At 39.8% G+C, this 13,289-nt stretch overlaps 1 protein-coding gene across 1 annotated transcript in view; it reads right to left on the minus strand.

Moving 5' to 3' along the window:
- Window positions 1–7,199: 7,199 nt before the first annotated feature.
- Riok1 (RIO kinase 1) overlaps window positions 7,200–13,289 on the minus strand; it is a 32,151-nt gene continuing 26,061 nt past the window's right edge. The window contains exons 13-17 of the mRNA XM_070024621.1: window positions 12,631–12,696; window positions 11,068–11,187; window positions 10,273–10,326; window positions 8,596–8,748; window positions 7,200–7,618 (exon numbers count right to left, since the gene is read on the minus strand). Of these exons, the coding sequence (XP_069880722.1) occupies window positions 7,508–7,618; window positions 8,596–8,748; window positions 10,273–10,326; window positions 11,068–11,187; window positions 12,631–12,696 (504 nt within the window). The 3' untranslated portion in view covers window positions 7,200–7,507. The remainder of the gene's footprint in view (window positions 7,619–8,595; window positions 8,749–10,272; window positions 10,327–11,067; window positions 11,188–12,630; window positions 12,697–13,289) is intronic.

Consider the following 13,289-nt stretch of genomic DNA (forward strand, 5'->3'; position numbering starts at 1 on the left):
AACCTCCCTAGCCATAAAAGAAATGCAAATCAAAACAACGTTGAGATACTACCTCACCCCAGTTAGAATGGCTATAATCAAGAACTCTAACAACAACAGATGCTGGAGGGGATGTGGACAGAAGGGAACCTTACTTCATTGCTGGTGGGAGTGTAAACTTGTTCAACCACTTTGGAAAGCAGTATGGAGGTTCCTCAAAAGACTCCACATAGAGCTCCCCTATGACCCAGCAATCCCACTTTTGGGCATTTACCCAAATGTTTACAAACAAGACCACACTAAAGCTACCAGCACAACTATGTTTATTGCAGCATTATTTACCATAGCTAAGATCTGGAACCAACCCAGATGCCCCTCAGTAGATGAATGGATCAAGAAAATGTGGTATATATACACAATGGAATTCTATGCCTCCATCAGAAAGAATGACATTGCCCCATTTGTTAGGAAATGGAAAGGCTTGGAAAAATTATATTAAGTGAAGTAAGCCAAGCCCAAAGAAACATAGGTCCCATGGTTTCCCTTATTTGCAATATCTAGTATATGTATGAGTCAAGCGGAAAAGGTCAGATAATGTGATGTCAGGAAAATGAACCCTTAGATATGTATTTTAATGTTTTTTTCTTTCATGCATGAGTTTCTAATGCATTTATAAGATTACTTCTTTGTTGCTTTGTATGTCCCTCCCCCACAGTATAACCCCTGCTTTCACTATACTTGATGTCAGTATAACTTGTGGAGGAGATGGGGAAAAACCAGTTGTTTAAGGATACAGGTGGACCTGTTGCAACAATGAGAAGTACAAGTTGTCATGTCCAAAACGAGCTTTACAACGTCGGTGCGGGGGGGGGGGGGGGAAGAGGGGGGAAGGAGAAGGATTGGGATTGTGGGGGAGGGGGGAGGCTGGGAAGGGATGTGAAGGGTAAACAAAGGAGTAGGCTGCAATGCTTGATAAGAAATGTACTCATTATCTTGCCCATGTAATTGTAACCCCTCTGTACAGTATGTTCACAATAATAAATAAATAAATTTAAAAAAAGATTTTAAAAAAATCAATGGCTTTTCTGTATGCCAATAACAGTAAGAGCATGGCTGAAATCAGGAAAGCAACTCCTTTCGTAACAGTGTTACAAAAAAATAAAATACTCAGGAGTTAACTAAAGAAGTGAAAGACCTCTATGATGAAAACTTTAAAAATCTGAAAAAGCAAATTAAAGCAGCTCTAAGGAAGTGGCAAAACCTTCCATGCTTCTGGATTGGGAGGATTAACATTGAGAAAATGGCAAAACTGCCAAAGGCTATCTACAAGTTCAATGCGATACCCATCAATATCCCAACCTCATTCTTCAATGAAATAGAAGCAATCCAAAAATTCATATGAAACAATAAAAGACTCCAAATAGCAAAAACAATCCTTAGGAGAAAGAACAGTGCTGGAGGAATATCAATACCAAATTTCAAACTTTACTACAAAGCCATAATCATCAAAACAGCTTGGTACTGGCACAAGAACAGATGTGAGGACCAATGGAATAGAACTGAAAACCCAGAAATGAACCCACAGACCTACAGCCACCTAATCTTTGATAAGGGAGCTAAAACTAAATAGAATGGAAGAAAGACAGCCTCTTCAGTAAATGGTGCTGGCAAAATTGGTTAAACACTTATAGAAAACCAAAGTTAGATCCGTATATATCACCTTGCACCAGAATCAACTCCAAATGGACCAAAGACCTCGAAATAAAAGCAGACTCCCTGAAAACATTACAGGAAGGAATAGGAGAATTTCTAGGGCTCCTTGGCACAGGCTGAAATTTTCTTAATAGAAACACAACAAATCAAAGAAAGGGCAAATGGGATTGCATGAAACTGCAGAGCTTCTGCAAGACAAAGGATATAACTAGCAAGATCAATAGAAAGCCCATGGACTGAGAGAAGATCTGCACTAGCCATACAATGGACAAGGGTCTCATATCTAAAATATACTTACAACTCAAAAAACTAAATCCCCCAACAACAAATCCTCAAAGAAACAACTGCCTGATTAATAAGTGGGCTAAAAACTTAGAGACTTCTCTGAAGAGGAAATAAGAATGGCCAATAGACACACGAAGAAATGCTCAACTTCTTTAGCCATAAAAGAAATACAAATCAAGACAACGTTGAGATTCTACCTCACCCCAGTTAGAATGGCTATAATCAAGAAATCTAATAACAACACATGCTGGAGGGGATGTGGCCAAAAGGGAACCCTACTGCATTCTTGGTGGGAGTGTAAAACTTGTTCAAACACTCTGGAAAGCAGTATGAAGGTTCCTCAAAAGACTCCACATAGAGCTCCCTTATGACCCAGCAATCCCACTTTGGGGCATTTACCCATACAATCACAAACAAGGTCATACCAAAGCTGCCAGTACAACCATGTTTATTGCATTATTTACCGTAGCTAAGATATGGAACCAACCCAGATGCCCTTCAGTAGATGAATGGATCAACATATATATATATATATATATATATATATATATATATATATATATATATATATATATATATATATATATATAATGGAATTCTATGCCTCCATCAGAAAGAATGATATCACCCCATTTGTTAGGAAATGGAAAAAGTTGAAATTATATTAAGTGAAGTAAGCCAGGTCCAAAGAAACATAGATCCCATGGTTTTCCTTGTTTGCAATGACTAGTACATGTCTAGGACAAGCAGAGACGGTCAAAGGCTATGTACATATGACCACATGAGACATTGTTAAGCAAAATGTACCCCAAGACAGGAACACAAGTGGTTCTTTTCTTTCTTCCTATTGCTTTTAATGTACTTATAATGCACAATGTGATTCTTTTGCTCCTTTTGTATGTTCTTACTCCATGATATTACCCTTGTTTTCACCGTATTTGATTCTAGTGTTCTGCATCTTGTATATACATTTTTATAATTTGGGGAGGGGAAGGGGTATAACAGAATGCTTAAATGGGGATGCAGGTTGACCCGTCGTGACGATGAGATGTACAGGACACTATACTGAAAATGAACTTTACAATATCAGGGTATGGGGGGTAGGAGGAATTGGGGAGTGGGGACAGAAATAATGGTAGGCGGAAAACAAAGGAGGTAACAATGCTTGCTACAAAATGTAGTCATTACCCTATTCATATAACTGTAACTCCTCTGTACAGTATTTTTACAAAAAAAAGGAGCCAGAGTTCCAAAATATCTTCAAGGGCATGACCCCCGTGACCTAGCTTCCTAGGTCATGAGGACTCACCCCAGCAAGGGCGACAAGCCACACAGCAGCTGTAAACACTCCACTCTCTGACCTATCACTGCTCTAGCAAACTCACTCCAGGAATGCTATGGCTCACTACCAAGTTATAGGACTTTTGCCTACTAATATGTATGTGTAAAGGCCAAAAGTTCACCCAAGATGATTAAACAAAACTCTAAGCAGCATCAATACAGGACAGAAATCTTATCTCAGAGATCTGGCAATGGCTCTGCTTATGTCAGAAGACCACCCTAAAAATAAAAGATACTGAGCCCTGGGCCACCTCCTCATGATCATGGCTTGCCAACAACCAAAGCTGAGGATATGGAGTGACAGAGAAAGCAGAAAATCAAAGTATACAAAATCTCAATACTCCAGAAGCTTCCACACCAACTAGGACTAATGTCTCCAAAGCATAGGGGCAAGCAAGACAAGCTCTTCCTTAGGTGATGGTTTAAATGATTAATGCCAGTCTAATTTCCTCACAGAAGACTTGGTCCAAAGCAATACAACCCAAAGGATGTAGAAGTCAAAACTTCCCACCAAGATGCAGGGAATGTGATAAACTGAGCCAATTCTACTGTAGGATTGAGGGAGATGGCTGATGATTCCAGTGGTTAAAACGTGTCTATTCTAAGTGGGCTAAAAAAAAAATCTCAGGAAGCTCTATATCAAAGAACCTGCCTGTGCTGCTAAACCTTGTAATTCTTCCATCACCAATAAACCCCAGTAACCTTTTATGCTCAAGATGTTCTAGAGTGCAGTGAATTTAAACTCTAAAAAAATTGCCAAGTCTCTTGTTTTACTGCTTTGTTTCTGTGACAATTTTATTCTGAGGTCTACACTGGCCTGGACCTCATTAAGTTGCCCAGGCTGCTTAGTATTCAGAATCCTCCTGCTTCAGTCTCCAGAGTGCTGGGATTATAGGCATATACAACCAGATGGGCTCTGGTTAAACATTTAATAATGAAAAGGAAATAGAGGCATGGCTGCCTAGCAAGACTCACAACCCAATACTGCTAATGTGTATGTGTGTGTGTATTTAATGAACTTAAACCCAAACATTTACAATTAGACATCTGATGTGCCCTTAAATTTATTAGTATACACTAATAGTACAAGAGGGCATAATTCTATAGATAGGCAGTATACTTTGAATGAGTCCACCCCTTTATTCCCTTAATAAATTTTTATCAGCCTCTGGAAGAATCTTTTGTCTCTTCACCTCTTGAATCTGGTTAATGAGATACCAGCCATAGCACGGGTACCAAGAAATGAGCTCCTACTACAGAATTAAAAAGTGCATTCATGAAAGGGGAGGAGGGTGGAATCTTCTCAAAGTACTTGTAGTGTCACAATATAGTGTTTCAATAGCTTAAGTCCATCTTGAACAAAATGCAGATAAAGCAAAGCAAATTTGCTATCGGAAAAACAGCAAGGACTCACATTTGACCAGGCAAAAAGCTGCCGTACTTTCTATCTCCTCACAGACCAACTCAAGTGATGAAGCACCAAGCTGAGTAGTTACAGTTCTGTTGCCCAAAAGTGCTTTACAGAAGGCAGAATGAGGACAGGTTTCATAGGAAATAGCTGTGATTCTGTAATTCAAAGAAATTACCCAAAATTCACATAGAAAACCTTCACAAACATCTATGTTATTTGGAGATGAGAGAACAAACCTACAAAATGATGGAAAAGTCAGATTCCTTAGCATGCCCAGCCTCTTCTCTCCACTTCCTCCGCTACCATCCTAGGGCAAGCCATCAGCATCTCTTACTTGGGTTATGCCAAGCATGCACAATTCAACTCGCCCAGACTCTGGTCAATCCTCCAGAGGCTATAGGAAACCTTTCAAGACAGAAGTCAGGTCCCATCATTCCTTTGCTCACAACTCTCCAACAGCCTTACAATAGCTGATTTCATTGCTTGATTCTAATGCTTTAGCGCCATTTCTAGAGTAATTCCACCTCAGGGCTTTTCCATGACTGTTCACTGAGCCTGAAATGTTCTTCCTTCTTGACATGCACATAACTCAGCTTTTTATTGGCTTGTTTTTTGAGACAGGGTTTCACTATGTAGTGCAGGCTGGCTTATGTAGTCAAGACCAGACTTGGTTTGGAACTCTGCCACGCCGACTCCAGTGGAGTCTGCTTAGCATGGGAAACCATCTATCAGACCATGATAGGGGCTTCAGAGACCTATCTCTGAGTTTTGGGACTTCACCGAAGTCTACCTCAGAGAATGGGGCTTTACAGAAACCTATCTCCAAGTTTTGGGACTTCACCAAAGTCTACCTCGGAGAATAGGGCTTCTAAGAGGCCTACTCCTGGAAAAAGGCTGGCAAACCCCTGGGAAAAGATGTGTTTCTGTCTTTCTTCCCTCATAAGAGTGCCTGTTAATCTTTTACTGCTTCTACTGCTTTTTGTACTTGCTCATTGTCAATGTCCCCTTATTCAAAGCTTTTTCTTAAGAGTGTTGACGACTCCAATATCTGATGAGTGTCTTAAAAAATATGACTAACTCACCAGAGTTAAGTGCTACCCTGAAACCCCTCTTACGAAGGCTAGTAGACAAGTTATAAGTAAATATAAAAGTATTGGGGGTTTCACAAAGTCACTTCAGCAGAAGGAATTATTTGTAAGGGATTTACAAGAAGCTATAGGCTCAGCTAAAACAGAAAGAATGTATGGCAATTGCTGAGATAATTATTTAGGAGAGAGAATTTCCTGCTATTTACTAAGAGAATTGCTAGGTCTCCTTAAAGTTTACTATTAAAGAAGAGACAGGAAAGATCTTATGGGAAAGTTAAGGCCTCTATAAAAATAGGTAATGGTTAATTGGTGACAAACATCGAAACCCAAACCCATTGTATTCCTTAGAGATAAGCCGGAGACAAATGCCTATCAGGTGCCCAGCTGGTGACCACCCAAGAATGAAGCCATGCAGCAAGATTGTGTAACCTTTTGCCCTTTCTCATGAGACTTCTGTTATAAAAGTTTGCTATCCTCTGCATTAAATCGCACTCAGCACTCAGCATCCACTCCTAATGTGTGTGAGTTGTCTGTTTGCCATCTCCCCACCTTCCAGGTTCCTCCCCTAGGTATCCTCCGTCGTCCCGACAGAACCCGGTCCGCGGCAGAACTCACAACCCTCCTGCCTCTGTCTCCTGAGTTTGGGATTACAGGCATGTGCCATGAAGCCTATCATGACTCGGTTTCTTTATGTGTTTAAATATCATCTCTCAGTATGGCCTTTCTAAGAAATCTACTTTACACTGCCAACTCCTACTTCCCTGAGCATTCTCCCTTCTCAGTGTTACTTTCCTTCCATAGAATTTATTGCCTCCTGATAAAAATTGTTTATCTTCCTATTAAAAAGTGAACTATTAAAATAGAGCAATTTTGCCGGGCGCTGGTGGCTCACGCCTGTAATCCTAGCTACTCAGGAGGCTGAGATCTGAGGATCACGGTTCAAAGCCAGCCTGGGCAGGAGAGACCGTGAGACTCCTATCTCCAATAAACCACCAGAAAACCGGAAGTGGCACTGTAGCTCAAGTGGGAGAGCGCTCGCCTTGAGCTGAAGAGCTGAGGGACAGCGCCCAGGCCCAGAGTTCAAGCCCCACGGCCGACAAAAAAAAAAAAAAAAAAAAAAGAGCAATTTTTGTCTATTTTGTTCACTGATATATCTCCAGCATTTAATATACTCAAATATCTGAGTAATGGATGAACATGACAAATAATTAACTGTGAGAGGTGAACTGAGAAGCCACAGTTCCAAGAATGCTAATGGTGACAAATGCCCACAGATGTGCAAAAACAGAGCTGAGATAACTGATTATACCCAGTGATTTCCATCTCAGAAGTGACTTTGGCATGTACAAAGAAAGCAAAATGAATTCTCCACATTTGTCCAAATTGTCTTTATATATACATAAAAGTTACAGATGTCCATCATATTTAAATATTTACATGATTCTAAAAATGTATTTGCAGGAGAAAAATATAAAAGTTAAAATGTAAAAAGTTCTTCTTTAATACCATAAATAAATCTCTGTCATCACCACTCCAGTGACTGTTAGAGATGGACACCTGAATCAGTCTCCATAGATGGCTCATGACAAAATTTGTTAAAGTGAAGATGCTACCTTCCAGCTTCATGCAGCTCCAAGCTCAGGTAGGAAAGGTAGCTGGGTAGAGGATGGAAGAGATTGGAGCCCTCATTCTATTTGCCTTTTTTTGTTTTGGATGCCTTTTCTTTTCTTTTTTTCACATGTTTAGGAATCTTGTTTTTTCTTTTCTCTCTCTGGGCTTCCTTGACCATTTTTTTTCTTTCCTGTAAAAAAAAAAAAAAAAAAAAATCAAAAAAATCTCCATGTATTTCATTAAGAGTATTTCTATTATTACATAAAATTTGTATGCATAATAAATAGCCTAGCAATCAAAAATAAATACAACAAGCCACTTATAGTAGATAGTGAAATTTAGTCTTTGGATTTACTGTCTTTTTCTTTTTTGCAAAGCTAGGGATTGAAACCAAGGCTCCACATATGCTAAAGCATTCTCCAGCCATGCCCAAAGTTCAGCACTGAACTTTGAACTCAGGGCCTGGTGCTCACTAGGCAGGTGTTTTATCACTAAGTCATCTCCGACCTGTTTGTGCCCTGGTTGTTTTTCGAAACAGGGTCTCACTTCCTGCCAAGGTATATATCTTGGGCCTGGGTATAATATTATACTAAGATGAGAGACACACCACTGTGCCCAGCCATCAATTGATAAGGCATCTAATGAACTTCTTGTCTAGCCTGGCCTCAAATAGTGATCCTTCCAAATTGCTTGTATTACAGGCATAAACCATCAATGCCCAGATCAAGCCCACATGTGCCCCCCCCCCTTTCTTTTGAGGTACTGGGGATAGAACCTAGGACTTCACACATGCTGTAGCACACAAGTGCTCTAGCTGTATCCTAGCTTCTTAAGCTTTCATAATAGGAATTTGTTGACAGCCCAACAAAAATGTCCTGTGGATGTTAACACATTTCATATTTTGACAGAAATAAAAGTTGGAAAGAAAAATGTTTTATTCAACGAGACAGAGTATAGTATCCTCTCATTACATAATGCCTGAGGAATCCCTAATAACAACTTAGTTTCTATTATTACCTCCAAAAGCAAAGCTCAGCTTATTGAAAATTCTAATTAAAAATCCAATCAATAATGTTTCAGCTAACATCATCTCTTGAGAACCCTTGAACAAAGAATTAAGAACAGCTACTACCATACCGAAGAGGACAATGTAAGTTCTTGGCCAACCTTTTTATCAATGTCAGGGTCAGTGGTATGTTTTTTGCAGTGAGTATGGTCCCCCTGCTCTTCAGAGTCTGTGTCAGAGCGCTCAGAGTCTCCAGCATCTTCTGAATCAGAATGAGTCTTTTCCTCAACTTGGCTTTCTAGGAGTGCAGGGACCTTGAAATCATTACATATCCATATTATTTGAAGCAAATTGGCAATCTGTTTATTGTTACTAACATGTTAAAACCAAATGTGTACAAAAATAATATTCTGTACTGAAACATCAAAACTGCCCAAATGAACATGTGAGAGAAAGAAGCCATTCTACTAGGGCTCAAGAGCACAGCCAAGTCAAAGAACCTAGGGCTTCATGGATGACCCAGATCAACAACACAACTGGCCTCAGTCCACAAGTCAGAAGGTTGTGGTGAGATTTGGGAGTATATAAAGTATACATGGAGGCTGAAAATAAGGAAGTATTTAGATAATGTCACGCTGTTTTCCTTGGAACCACAAAACAATAAACCAATCAGAAGAATGGCAATATTCAACCGAGAGTAATTTTTATTTCTCTTGAAATGTAGCATAGTTACTTTTTGTTTTACTTTACTTTGTTTTTCTGCTGCTACTGGGACTTGAACTCCAGGCATTGAACTTATGGCCAACACTCTACTACTTGAGCCAAATTTCCACTTTTGGTTTTTTGTTAGTTAATTAGAGCTAAGATTATCTTGATTATCTTGTATTGGGGGGGGGGGGCGAGCTCCAAAACCTCTGTCCTCAGATCTCAACCTCCTGAGTAGCTAGGATTCCTAGTAGCTAGATTAACTAGTAGCAGGAACCCTACTGATAAGCTTGCCTCTGTCCTGTTTCTGCACTGGCTTATTCTGGGATAAGATGTCACTTTTTGCATAAGCCCATGCCTGGACCACAGTCCTCCTATTTTTTGCCTCTGTCATAGCTGGGATGACAGATGGGCACCACCACACCCCTCTATTAGTAGAGAAAGTATCTCCTGAACTTTTAATCAGGGTGGCCTTGAATCTCAACCTCCCAAGTACCTACTAGAACTACAGGTAAGCGCCATCATGCTTGGCCCCACATTACTTTTTTTTTTTTTTTTTTTTTGGTCAGTAGTGGGGCTTGAACTCGGGGCATGGGTGCAGTTTCCAAGCTCTTTTGCTCAAGGCTAGCACTCTACTACTCTACCACAGAGCCACTTTCAGTTTTCTGGTGGTTAACTGGAGATAAGTGTCTCATGTGAACTTTTCAGCCCAGGCTGGCTTTGATCTGTGATCCTCAGATCTCAGTCTCATGAATAGCTAGTATGTTATAGGCATGGGCAACCAACACGTGGCTCCATTTTAAACTGGCTGCAAAAACTATTAAGAATCACATGTTCACTGTTAATAACTTCAAGTTGAAGACCAGAGTATTAAAAAATGACTTCCTAAGGGATAGTAGAGGAAAAACAAAGGAGGAGGTAACAATGTTCGATAGGAAATGCACTCATTACCTTACTCGTAACTGTAACCCCTCTCTACACTATTTTTACAATAAAAAACATTAAAAAAAATGTCTTCCTTATTTGAACAGAAGAATTCAGGGACAGAATAAAAAATGTCTCCAAGTTTAATTCTAATATTTAAACTTTAGAAGAATTTTCACATAAACAAATAGCAACACATAAATTCATACCTTCTGAACTCCTGACAAATCTTTCTTTAATCCGGTGACAGTCTGGTATAAAATCTTATAACCAAAAGGGGAAAAAAAACCACAATCAATATAAAAGCAGACAATGATATGTACCACTAAACACTGTAGGCTACATGGTATTTTCTGTGATTGTATAATATACTTGAAATATTTCTCAGAGTAACAGAAAGTATATGGTGTTATTCTCTTCTGGCCAAATCCATCCAGACACCTGGCAGGTTTTCTGCATGAACAACTGACTCAGAACCCCACTAGGTATCATCCATTTCTCCCACTTTTTCATTGGTCACTCTTATTACAAAAAGTTGTGTTCAATTTTCATTAAAGTTTTTTTCATTTAAGGAAATTTTTGTTTGTTTCTTGTTATATGAAGACTTACATAGATGCCTAAAGTTTGCTTCTTAGCTGGCAAAGACTAAAAAATTTACTAAGTAGTCCTTCAACAGCAAAACAATTTTCCTTAAGTATGTACATTAAGGATCTACTTAATGTTAATGGATTCTACTATAAACATTGATAGATTAGACTTCTAGATATATCTCTCCTCTTATCTCACTATAGTCTGCTATACTCATTCAAATGTGTCATTCGTTCATAAATCCTGTAACTTCCCTTTACATCCAGTGTGTATAGAGGCATATTCATACAAAGAGAGCCACCTCGCTAGCTCAAAGCCAGCATTCAAGATCAGAGGAATTCAAAAGCCATAAACAGGCTTGGGACAATCCCCTTCTCCTATAAACCTGCTTATTATACACAAACCAAGCTACTCACATTGTCTTGTTGAGCATTCATGGCCATGTCCTCTTCTTTCAGTTTCATCATTATGTCCATGTCCCTCTCATAATTTTTTACTTCATTCAAGGTTCTAGGAATATAAGCTCGCTTGAATACCTAACAGAGAGGAGAAAAGTAAAACCCAACTATTATACTCATGCCTTTCACAGCCATGGAAGAATGGATGTGCACCATCTCCTCTAGCCCTGGAACTCAGCCCAGCTACACACACTACCAGGCTGCAACATCTGGGTGGGGTGTTAAAGCAAATCATTAAGACAAAACAAACACTGCATTTTGCATGCTTTATTTTAAAGGGAGGGAAAAAAAATACATTAGAGGAGACTCAAGGTTTCCCTTAGAAAAAAACATTCTTCTTATTCATTTGCATTCCAATAAGCTCTACCTCACAGAAGGGAAGGAGATGGAATTATATTGCTGTCCTTAAAAAGGAACACACTTTTTTATTTTTGCCAGTCTTAGGGCTTAAACTCAGGGCCTGGGTTGCTATCCCTGAGCCTCTTTGTGCTTTAGGCTAACTGGCACTCTACCACTTGAGCCATGGCTCCACTTCCAGCTTTTTCCAAGTAGTTTATTGGAGAGTCTCACAGACTTTCCTGCCCAGGATGGCTTGAACCGCAATCTTCAGATCTCAGCTTCCTGAGTAGTCACCAGCGCTCAGCCAGGAAGACATTTTTACACAGCAACATAACTTATCCAAGTGTCACAAGGAGTCCAGAACTTCCAGAGGGGAACTCATATTCATCCATCATGATGAGTATTGTGAGAATTTAAAAAAAACAAAAGAGCTACTATGGAGCCTTTGGGGGGAAAAATGTCCTGATTTCTGAGACTAAAATACTTTTACCTTTTAATTAAAATATCAGTATTTAAAGTCTGCAGTATTATGAAATCAACAGTTTAGTCATTTAAAAATTCCTACTTGCAAATAGTAACAAGCTTTTCTTTTTTGGGGGGGAAAGGGTAACACTGTGTTTGAACTCAGGGCCTCTATGCAATTGCTGGGTAAGCACTCTACCACTTAACCACATCCCCAGCCTGACCTTGAACTTTTGATCCAACTGCCTAGCATCTCAACTATTAGTATTACAGGTATGCACCACCACACTTGGCAGCTTTTCTTTCTTAACTCAAATACACTACAGGCTGTTTAACTGGGCTGGGAAGGTGGCTCAGTGGTAGAGTGCTTGCCCTGCATGCATGAGGCCCTGGGTTCGATTCCTCAGCACCACATAAGCAAAAACAAAAAAGCCAGAAGTGGCGCTGTGGCTCAAGTGGTAGAGTGCTAGCCTTGAGCTGAAGAGCTGAGGGACAGCGCCCAGGCCCAGAGTTCAGGCCCCACAACTGGACCAAAAAAAAAAAAAAGACTATAACTGGGCATTGTGTTACATGCCTATAATCCTATGCATTCAGGAAACTAAGGCAGGAGGCCCGCCTGGGTGACAAAGAAAGACCGTTTGCAAAGATAAAGTGAAACAATCACTACCACCACAATAAAATCCAAGTGTTTCCAAAGACTAAATTGGTAATAAATCCTACCTCTTCATCCACATGATCCTGGTTAGACCTTTCTTCTTTGGTCCTTTGAGACGCTATTTCCATGGCCTTTAAATGAAAGCAAAAATTACATTTAACCTAGAAGAGACACATCAACTTTCCAATGTTAAAATCAGCTTACTCTAATCTGCACACACACTTCTGGAGTATTTACTTGAGCTTTAATGGTTTATTCTCCACTACAAACCTTACTAAGAAGGCTGACACCAGCCCAAAGAAACAGAATAGACTCTCCAAGCCTCGGGAATTGTGAGCCTCCTTCTTCAAAAGCAATATTGAGGGCACAGCTCAGTGGTAAAGTGCTTAATATATACATAACCCTGGGTTCCAGCCCACAAACCAACAAAAAAAAAGAAAAAGAAAGTAATACAACACCTTTACAAATTTTCAAATTATGACCAAAATTAAAGAACTGAGACCCAAAGAATGAGGCCATTTCTTAATTCTTAAAAAAAAAAAAAAAATCAATGAAGGGGGCTAGGAAGGTGGCTCAGTGGTAAAGTGCTTGCCTCACATGCATGAGGCAATGGGTTTGATTCCTCAGAACCACATAAGCAGAAACAGCCGGAAGTGGTACTGTGGCTCAAGTGGTAGGGAGCTAGCCCTGAGCTGAAGAGCTGAGGGACAGTGCCCAGGCACAG

The sequence above is a fragment of the Dipodomys merriami genome, unplaced genomic scaffold (assembly GCF_024711535.1).
Source record: "Dipodomys merriami isolate MVZ:Mamm:240054 unplaced genomic scaffold, mDipMer1.0.p SCAF_16, whole genome shotgun sequence".
NCBI classification, from domain to species: Eukaryota; Metazoa; Chordata; class Mammalia; order Rodentia; family Heteromyidae; genus Dipodomys; species Dipodomys merriami.